Source organism: Lytechinus pictus, chromosome 3 (genome assembly GCF_037042905.1).
Source record: "Lytechinus pictus isolate F3 Inbred chromosome 3, Lp3.0, whole genome shotgun sequence".
Taxonomy (NCBI): Eukaryota; Metazoa; Echinodermata; class Echinoidea; order Temnopleuroida; family Toxopneustidae; genus Lytechinus; species Lytechinus pictus.
In genome coordinates this window covers 35256459-35281061 of record NC_087247.1, presented here as the reverse complement: position 1 = coordinate 35281061, position 24603 = coordinate 35256459, and the positions used below count along the sequence as shown (strand labels likewise).

General features: G+C 34.0%; 1 protein-coding gene across 3 annotated transcripts in view; it reads left to right on the top strand.

Moving 5' to 3' along the window:
* The window catches only part of LOC129257371 (ATP-binding cassette sub-family C member 9-like), a 36110-nt gene extending 12706 nt beyond the window's left edge, over positions 1-23404 (top strand). For all 3 annotated transcript variants that reach the window (XM_064096904.1, XM_064096905.1, XM_064096906.1), the window contains exons 7-32: positions 1398-1532; positions 2210-2372; positions 2656-2696; positions 3645-3914; positions 6018-6203; positions 7378-7456; positions 8341-8446; positions 9210-9308; positions 9532-9697; positions 10329-10466; positions 11283-11490; positions 12615-12841; positions 13355-13524; positions 14121-14190; positions 14569-14726; positions 15359-15451; positions 15834-15936; positions 16238-16357; positions 17732-17843; positions 18369-18499; positions 18789-18867; positions 19258-19366; positions 20242-20345; positions 20654-20787; positions 21293-21355; positions 22022-23404. In XM_064096904.1, the coding sequence (XP_063952974.1) occupies positions 1398-1532; positions 2210-2372; positions 2656-2696; positions 3645-3914; positions 6018-6203; positions 7378-7456; positions 8341-8446; positions 9210-9308; positions 9532-9697; positions 10329-10466; positions 11283-11490; positions 12615-12841; positions 13355-13524; positions 14121-14190; positions 14569-14726; positions 15359-15451; positions 15834-15936; positions 16238-16357; positions 17732-17843; positions 18369-18499; positions 18789-18867; positions 19258-19366; positions 20242-20345; positions 20654-20787; positions 21293-21355; positions 22022-22159 (3402 nt within the window). In that variant the 3' untranslated portion in view covers positions 22160-23404. The remainder of the gene's footprint in view (positions 1-1397; positions 1533-2209; positions 2373-2655; positions 2697-3644; positions 3915-6017; positions 6204-7377; positions 7457-8340; positions 8447-9209; positions 9309-9531; positions 9698-10328; positions 10467-11282; positions 11491-12614; positions 12842-13354; positions 13525-14120; positions 14191-14568; positions 14727-15358; positions 15452-15833; positions 15937-16237; positions 16358-17731; positions 17844-18368; positions 18500-18788; positions 18868-19257; positions 19367-20241; positions 20346-20653; positions 20788-21292; positions 21356-22021) is intronic.
* Positions 23405-24603: the final 1199 nt, after the last annotated feature.

Genomic DNA, 24603 nt, shown 5'->3' with positions numbered 1-24603 from the left:
CCCAGATATTGATCAAGTAATGAAATTGTATTCTTGCATCCAAAGTGTTCAAATTTTTCAATAAACCAGAAAATACTACATCTTGTCTGTTCTGATTTTTATTTTTCAAGGACATACCTACATGTAGTTCTATATTTTCTACCCCTGTAGCTTTATGACTATATTTATGACATATTTTGTGCCTTTAAAAATAACCACTGGATGTATGAGAAGCAAGACTTTTGAAATATACTCCAAATAGTACTTGTTAAATAGTGCCTTGATTCATTGTTGTTGCTTTTAAGGAATTTCAAAATGAAAAGATAAAATGTGGGATAGAAGTTAGCAATTTGTAGTAGATAATACCTTGTGGAATATTGTAGCAGCTAAACACAGGTAATATAACAGGATAATAGTTATGTTATTATTCATATTTGATAGGTGTAATGTGTGGAAAATCCACCAGCCTATTTTTCAAGATTTGTATTATGTTTTGAAGCATATATTTTGCTGGTACTGCTGAACAAAGGAATTTGCATGCAAAGTCAAGTATATTGAATTTCCGTCTTGCTTTTATCATTATTTTGTTAGTCCAATCCTCTCTATTGTGTAAATGATTATAAAGCTTTTTAACCCTAACTTACTTGGGCTATTTTGCAACTTTAAGTCCTAGTGGGGGGGGGGGCCTTAGGCCCCCACAAGATTGCGGATCGCGCGATCGTGACAAAAATTTGCAAGAAGGTAGAAAATGACATAATTTATGCCAGTACAAAAGTAAATCGCAAACAATTCATATTTTTATTCATGAAATCACACTTTTTGCTATATTCACTAAATAAACTCCTAGGAAGCTAATTTGTGGTGAAAATATTCTTAATGGCATTCAACAATTGTAAAGGAAAAAATTCTGGTACCAAAATCCATTTCTTATGTATTTCATTGTTTTTTTTCTAATTTTTACGTATTTCTTTGTTTTTCAATTTTTTTATTTTCATTGTTTTTTTCGACAAAAATTAATTGGGAATATTATTTCAGTCATTAACAGCATCAAATTAAATGACTGTTGTCAATAAAAGTGAGAATAATCACTCATTCATGGACTTCAGATAAACAGATTTTGTATTGACTTTGTACATGATATATAAGTTTTTGAGCAATTTTAGTCTGACATGCACTTACATAATGTTGTATGCCTGGGTGTCACAAATTTGGTGTCAAAATTGTGTGAGATTTAAAAGTAAAAAGCCAGCGAGTGGCATGATATAAAAAATCACGAAAAATGTCGAGGAGGGGGGGGGGGGGGTAGCCCAAGTAAGTTAGGGTTAAGCTATCACAATAAATATTTGGTAGGCTCTCAACAGCATATTTATATGGTGAAAAGTGTCTTATTCTGTCTATATTTTGTTTCCTTTTCACAGGTGATTGGGTATCTCGTCATTCTCTATTTCCAGCTTGGCGTTGCCTCCCTGATTGGATCAAGTATCTTTCTCTTTTCAATACCTCTCCAGACATTGATTGCTAAGAAAACTGCCCAGTATCAGAAAGGGGCCATGGTGAGACCTGGGATCTATATCACAAAGCTTATCAATTGATTGTAAAGTCGATCTGTAGAATCGATTTTCCATATTAGTCAAGATGTTCATTTAGAAAATCAGCTCTATAATCAATTGATAAGCTTTGTAGCAGGGTCATTCTTGATTTCATAAAAGGAAAACACTATGACACTTGTTTAAAGTTACTGAAATTGTTTTGTTTGATTAAGATGCATGGTAGTATTATACTATGATAGTTGCTACATTAATTTGATTTTTGTCACAGCAATATGAAATAGAACCCTTGATATTCTTTAAAAGATTATTGTATTACGTACAAGGCACAATCATGTTTTATCTCTCTTTTTGGTCTTCCTTAATTTATGAAGTATTCAAAGATGTTGTATTAAAAACATCTATATAAGCCCAATACATTATACTTTATCTACATATTAATTTTTTATTTAATTTTTTTTTTGTCAGTATGAAAGGACTTAAATCAATGATATTTACCACGGAGCATTTACATAAAATGATTTTTTTTAGATTGTTGTACGTCTGACCACTTTTTTTTTTTCAACTGTGCTACATGAGCTTTAAAAAAAGCAATGAATCATTTAATGATGGTCCCACATAATCTTATTGACTTGTACCAACAGCCGTTATGGAATCACGCTAATCTTTTCAAAATATTATAGACATGTGCTGACAGTCGTCTGAAGCAGACCAATGAAATGCTGCAAGGAATCAAGCTTATTAAGTTATATGCATGGGAAGACATTTTTCTCTCATCCATTGGAGGAGCTCGTGCTGATGAGATCTGGCAGCTTGTTACTCAAAATATCTGGAAAGTCATTCTAAGTAAGTTTGACATTGCAATAGCAGTATTCAAAAACCTATTTTTCATTCATTTTTACCATTGAAGTGCTTTTCAGTAAAAAATAGATTTACTTGTATTCATGTTGTACAACAAACTAATGAAAATAAGGAGATATGATAATGTTTCACATGTAAATAAAGATGCATGCAGGAACAGTGCCTAATACTAATCTATAAAGACCACAGGATTAGCTGAGGGATTTATTTGACTTACGGAAGTCTTAATTTGGTTGTCGATATTTATTTCTTTTGCTTTTCTTCATAGATGGTGTTTCAAATTCTGCTCCATTGTTGGTGATGCTGACAGTAAGTATTTTCAAATTTGCTTTCTTTGTTGTGCTGTTACTGTGGTGGTAGTAATGTGTATATCATATTTTTTATATGCCCGTCCTACGGGACGTATTATGGTATCACGCTTGGTGTCCATCTGTCTGTCCGTCCGTTAACTTTTCCTTGTAAACACGATAACTTCAGTTTAACTTAACCTAAGCTCATATAATTTTGTGTGTATGATACTAGCATGGATCCCAGGAATCCTACTGATTTTGAGGTCAAAGGTCAAGGTCACAGTAACATGTTTTCATCTTGCCCTTCTGCGGTCATTGTAAACGCAATAACTTCAGTTTATCTTTACCTAGGCTCATATAATTTGGTGTGTATGATACTAGCATGGGTCCCAGGAAGCCTCTTGATTCTGAGGTCAAAGGTCAGAGGTCAAGATCACAGTGACATGTTTTTATTTTACCATTCTGAAGTCCTTGTTAACATGATAACTTTAGTTTAACCTAACCTAGGCTCATATAATTTGGTGTGTATGATACTAGCATAGATCCCAGGAATACTATTGATTTTGAGGTCAGAAGGTAAAAGGTGAAGTCGCCATCTTTCACTTTTCTTGCTTGACCAATAACTCCATTTTCCGTGTTACAGACAGGCATATTATGTGCTCACCTTAGCGACACTCTTGTTGCATCAGTGTATTCTCTTATATTCACAGAGTAACTTAAATAGCAAGAGAAAAGTAAACATCCAAACAAACATACAAACTAATGAAAAAGGAAGACCAAGGATAATGAAATTCTGATGGACACCCAGTTCAATCATGCCCATGGAAATAAGTTTTCTTCTGTGGGATCCAACAAAAAAAGATTGTAGTAGAAACAGTAGATATACCAGAGTGGACTCGTATGCCACAGTATCAAGATGAATATTTTTATTTGGGACATAATTTTCCTGCTTTAATACCTCTTACAGTCCTACAGCTTATACACGGTGTTAACAGGCCTGCCTCTGACCCCTGACATCACGTTTGCTGCCCTCTCTGTCTTCAATCAGATGAGTCTACCTCTCTTCCTTTTACCCATGATATTTACCTTCCACGTCAATGCCGTGGTCAGCACTCGTCGCTTGTCTGTTTTCTTCACCGCTCCCGAGGTGGAGGATAAGGATGATGGACGTAGGAAAGAGGATGGGGATTCTTACCAGACGAATGGAACGCCCGACTTTCCAACAAACAGTACAGAGGTGAAGATATATTCCCCATCATCCTTTGAAGAATAGTTGTTTAGTTGTTTAAAGTTTTCCATCAATATCACATGCATGAGTTAAGTTAAACAATAGTCAGATGCATAACTACAAGATATTGTATGAAAGTTTCATATTTTCATTTAAAGATCAAGTCCATCCCAGAAAAATGTTGATTTGAAGAAATAGAGAAAAATAAAAGTTGCATAAAGCTGAAAAATTTCATCAAAATCAGATTTAAAATAAGAAAGTTATGACATTTGAAAGTCTCGCTTATTTTTCACAAAACAGTGATATGCACAACTTAGTGACATGCAAATTTGTTTTTTATGTTAGCATTATACAATATTCTATTTTTACAGATTTGACAATAAGGACCAACTTGACTGAACCATATATTATTAAACAGTAGTAATTCCACATGTTCAGGGAGGAATTAATTGATGTTTCACTTGGCAATGAGGAGAAAATAAGAATATTTCATATCTCACATAAGAAAATACAAAAGAAATAGTGAGTGGATGATGTCATCAGTCTCCTCATTTGCATACCAACCAGGATGTGCATATAACTGTTTTGTGAAATTAAGCAAAACTTTAAAATGTCATAACTTTCTTATTTTACATCCGATTTTGGTGAAATTTTTAGTGTATGCTTGTTGGATTTTTCTCTTTTTATTCAAATCAACTTTTTGGGGGTGGACTTGTCCTTTAAAAAGGGAATAGCCACCTTTCAATAAATCAAAGGGGAAAAAAACACATAGAAAGGTAAAGTAATGAAATGTATTTTATTGATACCTTATATCATAGCTTTTTTATTAAAGAAAAATCTTTTTTTCAATTTCCTGTATTTTTGTCTCGCCTGCATAGAAGAGCGAGACTATAGGCACCGCTTTTCCGATGGCGGCGTCAACATTGAAATTTTAACCAAGGTTAAGTTTTTGAAAAGTCATAACTTAGTACATAGACCTAGTTTATGAAACTTAGACATAAGGGTAATAGTGTATCACTGAAGATCCTGCCTGAGTTTCAGGTCACATTACCAAGATCAAAGGTCATTTAAGGTCAATAAATTTTGGCCATGTTTGGGGTATTTGTTGAATTGGCATCATAACTTAGAAAGGTTATGGATCTACACATGTAGTTCATGAAACATAGACATAAGGGCAATCAAGTAAGAATGATTGTTTTGCACATTTCTTAGGTCACATGATCATGGTCAAATGTCATTTTTGGTCAATGGACATAGTATTTTATTATCATATGAGAGTTTTCTTTTGTAAATAATTATTTAATATCTGTTTTCAAAGTCAGCACTGCTATATCGAATCGCGTAATGCAGGCGAGACTGCCAGAGGCGCTCAACTTGTTAACTCTTAACATGCCATACACACTACTAACCCAACGCCACAGTGCTAATCCGATGCTAATCCCCTGTGCCAGCCACAAAACCCCCCTGTGCCACATTGATTTTGGGATCGCGAGTCGTATTCACTCCTTTCAATAGTCATGATTACAATTGCTTGTTACTCTCTAACGATTAGTTTTTCCACAAAATATTGTGTAGTTAAGTTGTAGGAAATTTCATACCCCTTATAATGGTGTCCTCATTATATGGATTGGTTATTATCTTTACCGCTAAAATATGAGTTGTATCAAGTATAATAACCATCTCACAAACCTCATCAGGATAAAAAAACCTAGGTCTCTTCCCTCTCGGAGGCGGAGCCATATCTTGTAAAAAATGTAGAAATACTCGAAAAAGTTGAATGTAAACCGCGTGAGTAAGTTGATCTGTCAGAAAGCAGAGTTCGCACTGCACACAATAGTGCTAATTATGGCGTGCATGCGATGCGCAATACAATGCAAAACGGCGTAACAATGATTGTAATTCCGAATGTGCGCAGTCATGCACGAAGCAGGCGAGGGTAGGAAACAATGCAAGCACAAAGCAATCAATAGTATGCGTGCGAGCACGAGTGTGGCATGTTATAGTAGGATACGTAGCGTGCACGAAGCACTCAATGAGTTAATAAATATGTCTCTTTCTATATCATATTATAATTGTTTGTTAAACAAACAAAAATACCCCTTAATCCTCAAGGTTCCTAACAGCAGAGTGGTCAACCCACGGAAAGAGGCAAGTAGATCATCTGGTAAAGAGGATACATACCGCCTCCTGAGAGAGAGTGATGATGATCTTGCATCATCATCATATGACAATCCAGTTCACCGCTCACCTATAAACTCCCCACATGAAGATGTTCTCTCTGGTGATGTCATTCTTAAGGTACGTTAATTACTTCTGGGATGGTTCACAAAGATTTAAGTATGACCTAAAAATCACATTTAAATTAACATTGGTTTGTGATATGCAGTGCACACTGCATTGAGGAGATCATATCCAGAGGATGCATGCTACTTCATATATATATCAATGAGATTAGGCAGTAAATATCAACCCAAAACTCATTTTACTGTATTAATTAATGATTACAGAGCTCCAAAGTTGGAACTTCATGAAAAGATTTTCCGGGGCAAACTGATCTCACTTAGCTGCTTTTTAATGAGCTATGAATGTGCATACATTTCCCTTCGAAAATTCATATCACAACAATTAGCTTGGTTTAGTATGATCAAAATATGTCAACCCTATTAAGACTGGGGGGTCTGATTCAGCCCCCCCCCCCTCCGACATTTTTTGTGATAAATATAAATCCGCCGTGCAATATTTGTTGACCGTGTTGCTTGCTGACTTTTTACTTTCAAGTCTTGCGCAACTTTTGAGACCAAAATCCTCCCCCTCCCCCCCCCCCCCGTATGTGGTACTGAAATTATGTAGAATTTTGAAAGTACATGCAGACCCAAAATTGCTTAAAATGTGAATTGATGTACAAATCCAATTGTCAAATCGTGTTTTTAGCCAAAATTTGTAAATATATCATCATTTTTCCTTTTACTGATTAAAATCAATTAATTTCTTCTTGTTTATGGTTGAAATAAAGTCCCTGACGATTTCCAGTGAAAGAGCAATAAAAAACAATGAATAAAAAACATTCAAATACATACAAAATTCAGAAAACGATAAAAACATAAGAAAACAAATGTGATGTTGAATATTTTTTTATTATATTTGTTCAGATTCCTTTGAAGAGTCCTTGAACCAAAACTTAGCATTTTAGGGGCATTATTAGTTAATTAGAGCAAACTTTTGATTTTATGTATAAATTAGCATAATTAATTAGCAATGAGATTTTTCACAGAATTTCATCTATTTTTTTAAAGATTATGCCATTGGTATTGCGCATGCCAATTTTTGTCATGATTGATGGCCGAGATCATGGGGGGAGTTGAATCAGCTCCCCCCCCCCCCAGTCTTCTTAGCTGTCGATTTAACCCCAGTATATTTAGGGTTAAACCAGTATTTGAATGACATGCCAGAATACTAATTTCTGTACTCACAGGTTACTGATGGAAATTTTACTTGGGACAATACTTCAACAGCCCCTATACTGTCTGGCATACAGCTTGAGCTTCATGCAGGTAGGCACATCTTCTTTCACTTCATCATCAGTTACCAGCTTTAGACTAATGATGCCACTTCTATGACGCGCATTGCGCTCGCAATATTTGATTAGTGAGATGCGTATGATAATCATGATTACAATTTCTACAAAAAGTGCTTCATGTATTTAGATATAATTCTAACAAAATCAGCAAGCGCTTGGCACTCGCATTAGATGACTATGGTGAGATATGTATACACTTGATTCCCAAAATGTAGTCCTTAAAATGTCCCTGTTTGGGGTCAATATATACAAAAATTTCAGCTTGCGCTTCGCGCTCGTATTGTTTAATTAGCGAGACAGGTACATATCATGATAACAAAAATTTGCTTATGATGTCCCTTTCTAGGTCTGACTATCAAAAATTTTCGGTTCACGCTCGCATTATTTGATGAGTGAGATAATATCCCTACTTTTAATGGCACTGTCCTTAAAATGTCTCTATTAGGTCAGTATACCTGGCAACTGAGCGCGCAAAACGTGCTTACTAACTGACTCAACATTTTTGCTGGTGCCCCCCCCAATGCCGTGACTTAGGTATGCCACTGTCTGCGCAAATGTCTTGGCAATTTGCTTGAAATGTGATATCACAATGGGACAGAAGATGATTAGCTGTGCCTTTTGTTTCTTTCCAAAATAATCAATAATATATACAACTTTAAGTCTGAAATTGCAAAAGAGATGTTTAAGGTCATTCTTCTTCTTTGTATCAAAAGATACATGTCTTATGTATTCAAATACTTAGAGCACAAAGTGATGGATATCTCCCTCATATCATCCTTGCTAGAATATATTTTCAAAAATTACCATATATGATAGTAAGATTTTTTTCTTATTATTTTCATTCAAATCAAATGACAGGTCAGCTGACAATGATCGTAGGTCAGGTGGGGTCTGGTAAATCATCATTGTTGTCTGCAGTTCTTGGTGAGATGACAACATTACAGGGAGAGGTCAGGTGGAATAGGTAACGGTTACATTCCCTATCCAATCAATCATAACTATGACTATGGAAACAATAGATGACATAATTCTTCATTTATGGGCATACCATTAGCCCCTCCCCCTCCCCCCCAAAAAAATAGATAAATAAAATAAAATAAAAGTAAAAAAACTAACACTTTCATGACCATTCAGAATATCTAGATGAAACATTGCATTTAGGATTGTTATGTCTCTGGATTTCCATAGTTGAGATTGATAGCATCAATCACATTTCTTTGCAAGATTTGGCCTAATTGTCAAAGTCAAAATAACAGGAGCCTCTTGCTGTAAACTTTGCAATCAAATGTGACTCAAAGAAATCAAATAATCCTTTAGTGTTTGATACTGGATGGTTTGAAAATAAAGCTACATTTCATTGCCAAGTTTAAGTATTGTATCTTATTTTGAAGTAACTGCCATTCCAATTGCAAATTTACAATTACAATTGATTGAACATTTGTAATTATATAAAAGATCTATGAATGATTTCATAGATTGAATTATTCTTTTAATGCTCCTTTGGGTTTCTAACAGATCAGAATTGCAAGTTATATTGTTGGTAGGTATTGCAGATATAATTTTAAAAGAATAAAAAGAATGAAAAAAAATACTTATGTTAATGTTCCATAAACACTACTTTTATTTAGTTGTTGAAATTTGTAGGCAAATGGGTATACTTGCAATCATGTTTTATTAGCTCAAAGTGTTTATCAACATTGAATTACATTTCCATTCTTTTTCAATAGAGAGCAAAGCACCATTGCCTATGCAGCTCAAAAAGCTTGGTTGATTAATGCTAGCCTCAAGGAAAATATAGTCTTTGGAAATCAGTTCTCAGCAGATAGGTAAGTGCTTCAAACATTTGTTTAATTCTGTGCTAGCATGTAATACAGCAGCTAGTTTTATTGTAACATTTTATTTTTCATTGAAAAATCAAAGCCTTCATTATAAGTACATGTGATATCAATATTACTATTTCGTTTGACATTGTAGCAAGCTACTAGTGTGTTGTTTGTTATTGCTTTATTACAATCATTTGACTTGACTTTATATAATTTCCATTGATAGATATGAGAAAGTGATCAAGGCCTGCTGTCTGCAGCCGGACATTGATATTTTACCTGCTGGAGATGAGACTGAGATTGGTGAGAAGGGTATCAACCTAAGTGGAGGTCAGAAGCAGAGAGTTAGTGTAGCCAGGGCTATGTACAGCTACAACAATGTGGTGATTCTAGTAAGTGATTGGTGGAAGGGGAGGGGTTGATTCACAAGGAACCTACAATTGATTTTAAGAAGACATAAACCAAAGAAATCTCATGAAAATGATGTAACCTTTTCAATATGTACATCATTCCCTTCCCTGTCAGTCAATCCTTTAAACTTGCTCTTGTAGTTCTATTGATATAAAATCATTGTTGTTCGTAAACTGCAGTGTTGTAGTCCTTTGCAAATATGATGCACACTATGCATTGCACAGGAGAAGTTTTCCTATAAAAATGTTTTCCTCAAAACAAAATAAAATGCAAGAAGTTCCTGGCTTTTTACTTCTTAGCTTTGTAGAATTTTTGTCATTGAATGTGCAGAAACGCATATTTATATTATTAAGTATGGCAAATATACTCTGACTAGAATTCAGGTTGTATAGAACAACCATTATTTTGTAATTATGAAAGAGCTGCATTTCTTTATTCTCATTGGTCAAAATACATCACATGACATTGATAAGATCTATCCATGTTGTCTATTGAGTGAGGTTTACAATTACTTTCACAATTGAAATGTGTTTGTATTTGTTGCTATAAGATTGGATGGGAAAGAATGATGCAATTTGATTTATGATATGGAATGATTTATCTTTCTCAAAGGATGATCCATTATCAGCTCTGGATGTTCATGTTGGCAGTGATATGTTCTATAAGGGTATCATGGAGTTCCTGATTGAGAATCAAAGAACTGTAATCCTAGTTACACATCAGATACAGTATCTAGAGCATGCTGACCAGGTAATTAATTTATCATATCGTATAACTCGTGCAATATATCTAGAGAAAATAACAATACTTTGTGTTTTGGTGTAAAAAATCTTGATCCAGAGCCTTAAAAGTCTTACCAAAAAAAAGAAAGTATTGTGATAAATATTGTTTCATAAGTAACCTTTCAATGCTTAAATGTTGACAGGAAAATAGTCACTAACATACTAAGCAACATGATGCAACTGTCAAATTGACTATTTTTCACTTCTAAAGACCTTCTTTATCACTCTATTCATTTCTCTTTTATAAACTCTAACTAGAATTGTCACAGTAAAGCAAAGAAAAGAAGTTTGTTTGCCATAACCAAAATAAAACAAGCCTCATATGTTGAAAAACGGCAATACAAATAAATACACATTAGCACTATACAGGGGTGTGAGAGTTCAGATATTTATCTGATTTCAGATTTTTTTTTTTTTTTTTTTCAGCTTAATTTCAGCTTATTTTTGGCCTTCCTCTGTACAAACAGTATGGGAGCTCTTTCTTTTTCAGACTTTCAACACTCTTCAGCTTTTTTCAGATCTTTTTATTTGTGACCACTCACACCCCTGACTATATTGATTATATCCTTTGTAAACATTTGTTTGCTGACTGCATGTAATCCCCATGCCTATTTTGCTAATTACTGAGCAATTAGTAATTTCGAACTAAAATTGTCTGGAACATAATGCTTATTTTTCTGTAAAAACAGGGCTAGATATAATGGCTGTTTTGTAGCAACATCACTGCACCTTTAAACAATGTATTTTGGGTACATTACTAATGTGATCTATCATACCTGTCCAGGTGATCTACATGAAAGATGGCTTGATAGGGCATCAAGGAACAATGAAAGAGATTGGAGCCAAGGATGCCAATCTTATGTCACTATGGAATGTTACAATCAAAGAGATCACAGAATCCGAACCAGAGTCAGAAGATGAAACCAAGACTGCAGAGGAGCGCAAGAAACTCATCAGATCGGTTTCTCAGACAGAAGAAGTCAAAATGAAACGTAAGACTTGTGATAGTTTTTTTATATGAATTCTTTCACCCTGTCAGATGTATTCAACTACTAGGCAAAGTGTAAATGATATGCGTGGGCTAATGGTGATTTGCCTCGAAGTTTTTAAGGAGCTCTCATGAGATGTCAAAGATTCCTTTATAGCTTCATTTCAAGCTCCCGAATACAACTTGTCTCAAAAGGTCATCATCAAATTCATTTTCTGTTTTCATCTAACACCTCTTCTTGATTTAATTCAATATCAGTTCATAGGTATCACTATTTCCGGCGTCGGCGTCGTCAACAATTGTGTTGTACACCCAATAACTTTCTATAGCTTCGAGGTGGGATCACCAAATTCATACCAGAGGTCCATCTCCTGAAGGCACAGGTCAAGTTCGAATATGAGTCAAATTGGAATAAGGTCAAAGGTCAATGAACTTTCCATGACTGGCACTGTGCTGTGTTGTACACATAATAACTTTCTATATCTTCGAGGTGGGATCACCAAATTCATACCAGAGGTCCATCTCCTGAAGGCACAGGTCAAGTTTGAATATGAGTCGAATTTGAATAAGGTCAAAGGTCAATGAACTTTCCATGACTGGCACTGTGCTGTGTTGTACACACAATAACTTTCTATAGCTTCGAGGTGAGATCGCCAAATTCATAACAGAGGTCCATCACTTGAAGGTGCAGGCCAAGTTCAAATGTGAGCCGAATTTGAATAAGGTCAAAGGTCAATGAACTTTCCATGACTGGCACTGTGCTGTGCTGTACACACAATAACTTTCTATATCTTCGGGGTAGGATTGCCAAATTCAAACAAGAGGTCCATCTCTTGAAGGTGCAGGTCAAGTTCGAATGTGAGTTGAATTTGAATAAGGTCAAAGGTCAATGAACTTTCCATGACTGGCACTGCTGTGTTGTACACAAAATAACTTTCTATAGCTTCGAGGTGGGATCGCCAAACTCGTAACAGAGGTCCATCTAAGTCATATAGCATACATGTAGTTTTGACATGCAGTCTCTTCATGACTGCAATATGCAGGCGAGACAACGCTTGGCGTTTGCCTTGTTACCAACATTTGTTGCTTGTTGATGCTTTTTTACTTGTCTAAATTCTCATTTTTCAGAGGCAGGTAAAGATAAGGATTCAGGCAAGATCATTGAGAAGGAAGAACGTATGTTGGGTTCTGTATCCATGAAGTATTACTGGTACTACATACAAGCATTTGGTCCATTTGCCTTCATCGTCATCTTCATCTTGGCTCTAGCTCAGAATGCTGCTCAGGCGGCTACAAACTTCTGGTTGTCTGCATGGTCGGATGCAGGAGCTAATATCACAGGGAATGATACAAAGGTAGGCTTAATTATTGTATGGCTTGGAGGAGAATGGATACAAGTTGGAAATTTATTAATTTTTATGGTCTTTTCACTTTTCAATCTTTGAGAATTTATTCTAGGGAATGCTTGATATCATTGTTATTATTTCAGGGCTAGAATTAGTTGCTCCCTGCACAATATGTAGATAAATGCACAAATTTAATAGCAAGTTGATCTGATAATGATAATTTTACTTGCTAATCTATAAAAGGTCTCAATATAAGATTTTAGTCTTCATTGATAGAACATGAATGTTTTGTAAGATTTGTTGCAGATTCTGGAACCACTTTAAAGATAATAGGTATCCCATTTGTATGCAATTTTGATAATTTTATGGGTTGATTTGGATTTTGCTGAGTTTTTAATTCTCTACCACCCAGGCTCTTCCAGTTTATCCCAAAATGGTCCCTTTTTCATTAAGTGATAAAATGAAGGGGTAAAATAATCAGTGTATAATATCTTTGTACGTCATCTATGTTTTCTTTTGCAGAGTCAGTCTCAGGCAATTCTTGATAAATATCTTGGAGGTTATGCTGGACTGAGTGTGGCTAATATTGTGATTAGTTTGATCTGGTCGACTATACTCCTCATCAATGCTCTCTACACTGCCCGCATTGTTCACAATGTCATGCTTCAACAAGTCATCCACGCTCCACTTAGGTAAGATACCAACCATTGATTGATTGGCTGATACGGCCTTTTATTTGCATCCAAAATAAAATCATACATTTAACATGATAAAACAATATTTTAAAATATTATAAAGAGGCAAGGGATAATAAAGCAAAATACATTTTTTAGAGATAACAATTACAACAAATGAAAGCACAACATACATGTACCGGATGCATCATATTGCCATATGCTTGCAATTGAGTTAATCAAAACCACTTTTTCCAAAATAGTGATAAGAACTGTCCTCAGCTCTCTGCATTGCTGATGCAAGCATTGAATGAATTGCAATTAAAAATATATTTAAAACAATTGCTGACATGTATGTATTATAAAATTGTCATAACTGATGTGCAATGTTTTATATTTAGCTAGTATTTTTTAATATCCAAAGTGTGTTCTGTATTTCATATTTAACTAAGATTATCCATGTATGCTATTGAATCAAGTAAAATGTAAGGTAAAAAAATGCACAAATTCCTTTTAAAGTAAATAAATACCTGTATGATGTTGCATTCATACAGAGTGGCGCATTGCCTGACTTTGGCTCATGAGTATTTTATATTCTTGTTCATTGATTCTAGATTCTTTGATACAACTCCGATCGGAAGAGTGTTAAATCGGTTTGCATCAGATATACAAGTCATGGATCAGGTAAATAGATTAGTGAGAAGTATTTATGATCATTATCATATTCTTCCCTCCATATATACCTTATATGATATAAGGTATATAAGATAAGTGAGGTATATGATATAAGGTATATAAGATAAGTGAGAAGTATATTTATGATCATTATAATATTCTTCCCTCCACATGATTGGCATGAGTGTTAGTAGAATTATTTTATGTTCAACTAGCAGGCAAACATATTTCTCATGATATGAGGTATATATATATGACTTGTCCTTATTTCAATAGTAATTACTACATTAATTCATATACATATTGCCAATGAAGTAAAATGAAAGATTTAATTTCATTGACAAGTTTGAAGAATTTCTTGCAAATTGTAGAATTATTTCATTGCAGAGGATGGGTCAACTGTTGGTCCAGGCAATCAAGTTCACTCTTGCAGCTATTGCAGGAGTCATAGTAAACACTATCATATCCTGGTACTTTGTTGTGGCAATCTTACCGGTAGCCATCTTCTATGTGCTCCTCATGAAACTTTTCATCAAAACATCAAGGTAAAGAAAATGATGATGATGATGATGGTGATGATGAAGATGATGTTGACAATGATGGTGATGCCGGTGATGATGATGATGATGTTGATGACGATGGTAATGACTGTGATGATGATGAAATGATGATGATGATGATGATGATGTTGATGATGATGATGATGATGTTGATGATGGTGATGATGATAGAGATCGATGGAAAATATGATGTGATTTACCCGGTTAGTGTTTTTCCATTGCCCAAAGCTCTATTTATTCTTATTTTTGCATTTTCAAACATGGGCTTCTCAAGGGATACTGCTTGTTCAGAGAGAGCTAATCAGAATATTATTCATCAGTCAGTTGTACATTATATGATTCCTCAAAGTATTTTGCTCTGTTGGGCAATAATGTTTTCTAATAAATAACTTGAATCACCTTTGCCGGGGGGGGGGGTCCTTTGGGGGTTTTGGGAGGAACTCATACAAACTATTATACTTCAGAAACCTAGTTGAAAATCAAGTCATTATTTAAGTTAAATGTTTGTGTTTGTGAAAAAAACTTGATTACTTTCCATAATTCTTTTTTTTTTAAACTAAAGTTGTAAATATATGTTTATGATTAATTTATCTATTTTATCATGTTTTGTATGACAGAGAGTTGCAGAGACTTGAAAGCATTAGTCGTTCACCAATCTTTGCTTACTTCTCAGAAACTCTTGGAGGTTTACCTACAATCAGGGCTTATAGGTAAAATTAAAGATATTAAACATTTTTTGTGCTTAGACCTTCTCTTTCAGCAAAATTAGAAATTTAGGAAGTGAGATACAGTTTAAGCATAGTGGCAGGACACATTATTTTTTGGTGCTTGAAGTTTGTAAATTGTAATGTGAATTATGTTAATTTGCCACTGAAGTTTCTATTTGTTAAAAAATTGTTTGTCTTTCAGAAGAATTATTCATGTTTAAGAGATGAGAGGGAAGGTATTTATGTAAACTCAAATGAATACTGGTAATTGTTTAGGAAAAACTACCTCCTGAGAGAGTAAATCCAAATCATTATTTTGAGATCCAAATGTCAAAATGTTATTAACCATTTATATTTATATTGTTATTTATTTTTTGTCATGCAGCCTGAATAACCGATTCCAGAGAAATATTCTGAGAAAGATTGAGACTAATAATACAGCATTCATATATCTTCAGACTGGAAACAGATGGCTAGGTGTGAGACTGGTAAGTTATCTTTCTTTTATCATGTACCTTCATTGCTAAACAAATTCATTGTTTATAGGTCTACTCAGTTGAAAGTATGGCCGTATGTATATTACATGTTCTTAGATACTTATTTGAAGAAGAAGAAGAAATCTGCAGTAAAGTTTTGGATCACTGAAAATAAATGTCTGTATGTGTAGTATTCCCTCTGTTTAGGTTTTTATTAAGTTCATTTTCCTTGTGATGTTTAAGATTGACTGCCTATACCGTGTTATGATTGTAGAATCATTGAATAAATATTTTTCTTTCCCTTTCTTTTAAGGACACAATTGGAGCTATGGTTGTGTTTCTAGCCGGGATGTCCAGTCTTGCAGCTTCTGCAATCTCCCCAGAAACATTTGGACCTAGTCTTGTGGGATTGGCCATTACCTATGCCATGTCTGTAAGTAGTTTTGGCATCAGCTTTACAATTGATCCTACATATCGTCGCTGATTCCACGAAGTGGCACACGCGACCGTTGATGCGCGAAATCACTTTTCGAGATAAACGCGATGAAAGATTTTTACATTTTCAATTGCCAGTTGCTCTAGGATTGTGAAGTTTAACAGAATAAAGAATGCACATACCACTAGCCAGGTGTTTACTCCTGCTTCCTATGTAAAAATTTTATCGAATGAACATCAAATCTTGACATAGCAGTGATTCAAACACAAGCATGACAAATGTCGTTTTGTGGAAAATATTACTTCAGCGTGCGTAGAAACGGCGCGCACGTGCGTGCCATTTCGTGGATTATTTTACAACGGATTTTGAGGCTAGTGTCGTTTTTTTCACATCAATTATCTCATTAATTACAGAGAATGTGGTTCTAAAATTTTGGTGAAATGATAGACCATAGCCAAGGCATACTAAAGCTGAAAGATACTTGAAATTGAATAATAAAACAGAAAGATACTCAAAATTTACTTTTCACGTGATTTTGGGACGTTGTGCCACTTCGTGGATTCTTTGACGTCGCTGAATCCACGAAGTGGCACACGCGATAGTTGATGCGCGTATAGTTGATGCGCGTAATCACTATTCGAGATAAACGTGAATAAAGATTTTCACATTTTCAACTGCCCATTGCTATATGATTGTGAAGTTTAACAGAATGAAGAATGCACATACCAAGAGCCAGGTATCTACTGCTGCATTCCATGTTAAAAATGTATTGAATGAACATCAAATCTTGACGTAGCAGTGATTCAAACACAAGTGTCGTTTTGTGCGTAGAAACGGACGGCACCTGTGTGCCACTTCGTGGATTTTTTTACAAAGGATTTTAAGGCTTGTGTCGCTTTTTCACTTTAATTATCTCATTAATTAGAGAGAATTGGGTTCTAAATTTCGGTGAAATAATAGACCATGACTAGAGAATACTAAAACTGAAAGAAACTAAAAATTGACTTTTCACATGATTTTGGGACGTTGTGCCACTTTGTGGATTCAGCGACGATATACATGACTGAATTTCATGATTGTTTTTAATTTCAGTTATTAATGAAAGATTTTGATAGAAATGATTGTATGTTATATAGATTATAAAGAAATTCCAGTGAAATTGCATTAGAATAAAAAAAATTGTACATTTTGTACTTTAATTTAGATACTCTTGTCTGTAAATTCTCAATTTTATTCATGTTGGTACCCTTTGGTAATTTAGTTTTCTATTGATGTAAAATTGGATATGGGTCACTCTGACACAGTACAAGTTTGCAATGAATTGAGAAAGTGTACTATACTAATCTTATTCATATCTTTTTTTTTTGCCAGATTGCTGGATTGTTGAACTGGGTAATCCGATGTGCTGCAGATTTAGAAATGGCTATGAATGCAGTAGAAAGAATTAATTTCTATTCAGAAATTGATATAGAGGATTATGATGGTAAATATGACAATGTTACTTTCCATTTATTTTTACAATATGCATGTATTTATGATACATGAAAAAGAAATGTATGAAGAGTTTATGGGGATTTTCTAATGATAAAAAAAATATCATTTATAATCTCAGAGAGAAAAGTTTTACAGGCATCTTTTGACAATCAGCATTGAAACTCTTCTTTATTTGATTGATCTCAGAATCAAAGGGCTAATAGACAACAGGAATATTGCACTACACGGATTTTATACCAACATTCTTAACTGGCGCAGTTTTTTAAATGAATTCATTTCCAAATGGAGATCTTTTCTCCTTTTTTATCCACAGATTTTTTTTAACAGAATGGCCTGACTGCTGTATAAATACAAAGATAATAGCAATGAAAGTTGTTAATCAACAATTTAAAAATCCATTGCAATCTAGGCATCACTAGGGCAGTGTTTAGAAGAAGATAACCATCCACCTTTCCCCCTCCGAAATATGATAGTTCTTTGGTAATCATTGCTCTGTGATTATTTTTTACAATAGGTTCTGTAATACCAGCTTCATCTTGGCCAGATGATGGACACATTTTGTTTGATAATGTCTCGGCTCGCTATGCTAGAGAGCTGGACCCTGTTCTAAAGAAGGTCTCTGTGCATTTCAAAGCAGGTGAAAAGGTAAGGTCTTACGTTAAAATTAAAGTAGCATTTTATCCAGGAAAAATTCTCTGTAGAATAAATATGTTATAAAGAAATTGATCAATGTTCCAATGTTTATCAAGAGCTGATGATTAAAATCAGACTGTTATCCATTTATATCATTTTTGCTGTTTTCTGATTCATTTATTGCATGCATGCCTGTAAAATACAATGATGCTACCATTAGTTTATTTATATGTTTTTCTTAATAATTAGATTTATTTTAGCATTACTTATATTAAATGTCCGATTACATGTTGTCTTTCAGATTGGAATATGTGGAAGAACGGGCAGTGGAAAGTCATCTCTTACCCTCACCCTCTTCCGTATAATTGATATGTTTCATGGTGAGTGATCATTCACTAACTGATTTTGTTACAGCTACTGTCGGTGATGTACAGATTATATATGATATTTATATTGATTTCAGGCTCTTCTGCGTTTTCCATTAGGTCTTTTCCTCCCATTGTTTTGTTGTTACCATTGCTGTTAGCATTCCCTCTGTGACAAGCTTTATTTATTTATTTTCACATTTTTCCAGTTATATTTTTTGTGGACATACGGCCTGTTATTGTTACCTCGCTAATTGATACTTTGTTTTGAAGCAAAGTGCTGATACTTCTTAATTCCAAGAGATAAAAGACATTTACTCTATACATTTATTGGATCTTTAAAACTTTGTAGGAGAAATTCTCAGTAGAAAGTTCAGATTTGTGATTTTTGCTCTTTTGTCCCAGGTGAAATTGTTATAGATGGAATCAACATAACTAGAATACCACTGAAAGAGCTTCGAACTCGTTTGGCCATCATTCCTCAAGACCCAGTTTTATTCACTGGTACTATTAGGTAAGACCATATACATATGAGGTATGAAACAATGGTGTATGCACATCGAGAGAAATTGAAAAGGGGTTTTACAATGAATGCATGGTTTTGTCACACAGCAATAAAATAAATGCTTGTTGCTCTGATCTCTGTCCACTTTTATTTGGTGACATCATGACTTAGAATGTATCCCGGAAAGTATGTGGACCTAGTTTATGAAACTTGGACATAAGGTCAATAAGTATTATCGAACATCCTGCCTGAGTTTCAGATCACATGCAAAGGTCATTTAGGGTCAATGAACTTAGAGCATGTTGGGGGAATCAACATCAAAATCTTAACCCAAGGTTAAGTTTTTGAAATGTCATTATAACTTAGAAAGTATAGTATATGAACCTAGTTAATGAAACTTTGACATATGGGTGATGAAGTATTACTGAATTTCTTGCCTGAATTTCAGGCACATGACCAAGGTCAGGTCATTTAGAGTCAATGAACTTTGGCCAAGTTTGGGGTAATTGTTGAATTACCATCATAACTTTGAAAGTTTATGGATATAGTTTATTAAATGTGGACAAAGGAGTAATCAAGTATCACTGACAAGTCTTAGATCACATGATCAAGGTCAAATGTCATTTTGGGTCAATTACAGTAGTATTATATTATGATATTAAAAGTGTTTTTTGTGAATAATTACTTTATAGTAATTTTCAAAGTCAGCACTGCTGCTATATTGAATCGCGTAATGCAGGCGAGACTGCCAGAGGCGATCCACTTGTTAATGAAATCCATGACTTTGTCTTTATGTGGAGAAATACTGAAAATCTTCCAAGTAACTTACTGAATTAATTACCTGACATTCAAAACTGCATTTGTAATGTTTTTATTTGAATCAGATTCAACTTAGATCCAATGGGAGATAGAACGGATGATGAGGTCTGGCAATCTCTCGAGATTGCTCAACTCAAAGGTGTTGTGACAGAACTCAACTTAGGGCTTGGTAAGTAAAAACACTTATGGGTCAAAATAATATAAAGTTCATGAGAATTTTGCTGATGACAGCTGAGGGTAATGATGAGATAGATTAAGTACTTGGACAGAAAACAAGTATATCAATGATTAAAACTTTGCATCTATGCTCAATCATTTAAATGTTGTTTCTCCAATGAATAATAAGCAAATTGTATATTTCATTTGCAGGGCAAGTTTAAATGAGTGAAAGAAAATTTTAATAAAGCTTCTTAATTTATCTAGATAATGGGAATAGACTATCAGTATGTAACAGTGTTTTAATCATATTTTCATTAGACTCTAACATCTCCGAAGGAGGTGAGAACTTCAGCGTCGGTCAAAGACAGCTTTTCTGCCTAGCGAGAGCTTTCCTTCGTAAGACAAAGATTCTAGTGATGGATGAAGCTACTGCTTCCATTGACTTTGAAACAGTGAGTAGTCATTCTGTCAACCCTCTCCAAAGTTATTTTAAATTCCATTTATCTCTTGTAATGTTTTCAGTGGTTGCGTAGGTATGTTTACCTCTCTTACTCTCTTCACCATGATCTACATTATTAATGTAATAATAATTGTTAACCATGCTACACTGTATATTGGTTGCCTGTTGTATTTGAATATAATGATATGGTTCATTCACATGTCATTTGTCAGTTAAACTGTCTAATGTCCCAAGTTTCATTGGTATTATTTCACTAAATACTTCAGACTTTACAGAAAAATAGGGTTATTAGGTAATCTTGTCAACCTTAATTGTAGATTACAATTGAGGAAAAATGTAATGGATTGCCTTTTATTTTTAATATAGAAATATTGAAAGTAAAATTATAGAAGTCAAAGGATTTTTGTTTTGTTTTAACCAGATGACTAACTACATCTTTATTGCCATGTATTTGTGCAATGCAACAAATTTTTCATTTTTTTTGTTGTTCTGAATAGGATCGCATTCTGCAGGAAGTTGTAGCAACTGCTTTCCAAGACAGAACCGTTCTTACAATAGCAGTAAGTAAACTTTGTTGATTATTTCTACTCTACCCTTCTCTGCCTTGTTTCTCCTGTTACCTCTACCACTGCTCTTTTTGTTCTTACAAATTAGAATCCATTTCAAGTAATGGTATCCAGATTTTGTTATCTGTTATAAACATTTACATGAGGTAATAGTAAGCGCTTGTTGGATTACATGCATGTTCATATTTCTTCAAGTAGTAGACCTTGGATGCTACATTTTTATGTCTCGAAAGAGTAATTTATTAAAGTGGGGAAACATGTTTGCCATAACACTGTATCCAATGGGATACTGGCTGCATTACTTCGAGATCAAGAGCCAAGATTTGAAGTGGACTTCATTTGACAGATTTCGTCATAAAAGATCAACCTAGGTTCTTCAGAATTACTTTCAAATCACATATTTTTCAGCTTTTCATGTTTGCATTTAAAGTGTGTTTATATTTATGCTAACAAAAAAAAAGGATAATTGCACTTGTTTTATCCATTGAAACCTATCCCAAAGATCCTTTAGGATAGGGTCTGTAGAGAATATGGGTTATACTGAAATCAAGTTGTTTTCAATGTGTTAAACTAAACATCTATGAAAACCTTGGTTGTTTGGTGAAAATGTTTTTGTACACACACTAAATTGTATCCTTCTCTTTTCACTTATTCCTATAGCATCGAGTTGCAACCATTATGGATGCTGATAGGATCCTGGTCCTAGCAGATGGTGTAATTGAAGAGTATGGAACGCCAGAGGCATTACTAGCCAAGGAAAACGGAATCTTTGCTTCCCTGGTCCAAAGTGGCAAATAATCCCAATACATATAGCTTTCATTCAAAGGGGGTGTTGCAAAAAATGTATTGCTAAAAAATTTTATTGTAATTGATTGCAAATATCAATCACATAATTGTGATTAATGTGTCATTAAAAATTCAATGAATACTTACTGTTGTAAGAAGCAGACCAGCATTCAATTGCTAATTTTGAGTAATTGAAAAGACATGACTTACAATCGAAAGTTTTTTGCGACGCTCTCGTATAGAATATACCATAACGTAGATCTTTGTCATCATGATTAACCATTCTTGTGACTTTGTTGCTTTAAATCATTCTATATGGATTGTTAAACAATCTTTAGAATGTAGGTTAGGTGTAATATGTGAATCTGATGTTGAATTGATGATTTGATTGATTGTGGGGCTTTGTTGTTACTTATTTAGTGATATTCCATTTCGGTTATAAAGTAATACCATGTGTTCTGAACACATAAAATAGATGTATAATAACGTAACAATAAGACAGGTGTCAACGTAGGTCTACTGCAGAGTTAAAGGCATCATTCTTGTATTTAAAATGAAAGTTAGTACATATTTATGTGAACAAGATTTGAAAGTAGGTTAAAAAAATCTATATGTTTATGCTGCATTCATTTGGCATATTTGTGGAATTTTAAATTATTATATTGATCTAATACTAATGACATCTCATGTAATGAAAATGATGTCAAGTGTTTCTACTTTTTTCCATTCACAGGAATTTATTCCTTTGTAACAGATGTTTTCCATCACCCAGAGTGGAATCAAGTTTTATGATCAATATATATATATACATATATATATATATTATTTTTTTTTTTTGGGGGGGGCTTCAATTTTAATTCATGAAACTTTGTACCAATAGATTTCATACATTGCTTTGTATATTTGTAGTGTCACTGACGGGACTGGCGTGTCCCAAAGATAGGTAGCTTTATTTCAATATTGTATTTTCCTAGTGTTTTCACAAAAGATAGGTATCAACAAGTTGTAATCCACTTTCCATGAAAGCTCAAGGCAGAGTGCATTAACAACCTGGGACCAGTAAAACAAAGGTGTGCGTTGGATAACAAAATATGTAAGTTATTCTGGTTGGTTCCTTGAAAATATCTAGGAAAAAATGTGTTTCTAACAATGGTTTTGAGACTCTAGATTGGACATTGCAGTTTGGTAATTGAGTGTTAACTTTTCTCTTCATAGACAGTGTCTACATTCGAGAAATATTCTTACAAAAGACAAACCCATAAGAAAAAAATTATTTCTACATCTGCAATTGTACTTGTTGAAATAAGAACTCATTAAAATGAAAGTAAGCACAGGGTGAAAGAGATCATGGATGAACTAAAGAATCACAAACTTCATCTGTCATATGTCCATGATCAAAAGTATTGCTTCAGTCTATGAAAACTTGGCTCATGCAAAGTTGACATGAAATGTATGTGTGTACTGTATGTAGTTTACAAAACTGCTTCTATGTCATTGTGTATATTTGTGTGTATATATATCTCATGTAGAGCAAATTAGAGTACATTTATTAAATTAGATGAACTTATGCAAATTATCTTTCAGAAAGAGTACAAGTTGTGCCATATAAAATTATTTCAAATCACTTCATTGTTGCTTGTGGAATATGTAATGGAATATACCTTGATATATTTGTAATTTCATGATTTGTGTAAATATGCATAAAGATTTATTTTTCATAATATGATTATGATTATAATTCTATTTATATCCTACATAAATTAAATCCTGGATGCTGGTTGGTTGAAATAGCATCATGTGACCAAACAAATTCTCACTATTTTGCAGTTATGTTGAAAATGAAATGCCCACCGAAGAAAATTGACTATGATAGAACAGTGCACTATTCCATCATTGACTTCACATATCGTTGACACAGACCATGCAATCTTTTGGGCGCAACGGTCAGATTAAAAAAAGGATGAACTATGACAAGAAATAGGATATAAAACAAATATGCCAGGCCCTTATTTCTTAAGTATAGAAAGTATATTCATCGCTATACTTACTCAAAGCCTGGTATATTTGTATATTACCTGACTTATAACCTAAGATTGCGTTCCAGTCACATACCTGCCAACCCTGACAGCCAAAAAATAGGTAGAAATTACTAAGAAATTTCCACAAAATGGAACTATTCAGTATTTTCTTTTCAGAAATAGGAATTCATGGACTTATGTGTAATTTTACAAACATCTTTATGAAACACCAACCGAAAGTCTTTGTCATGGCGATGTTAACAAGTTGCATGCTAATTTATTCATGACTGGAACATGATTTTTTGGTACGAAATGAGATTATCCACAGATTCTATTTTCAGCTAAAGTTTAAATCCAGTGGATGTAAATAAACAATGTTGTCTACAAGCGTCTGAATGCAAAATTAATTATTTGTCGAAATCATTGAGGTTATAGGCA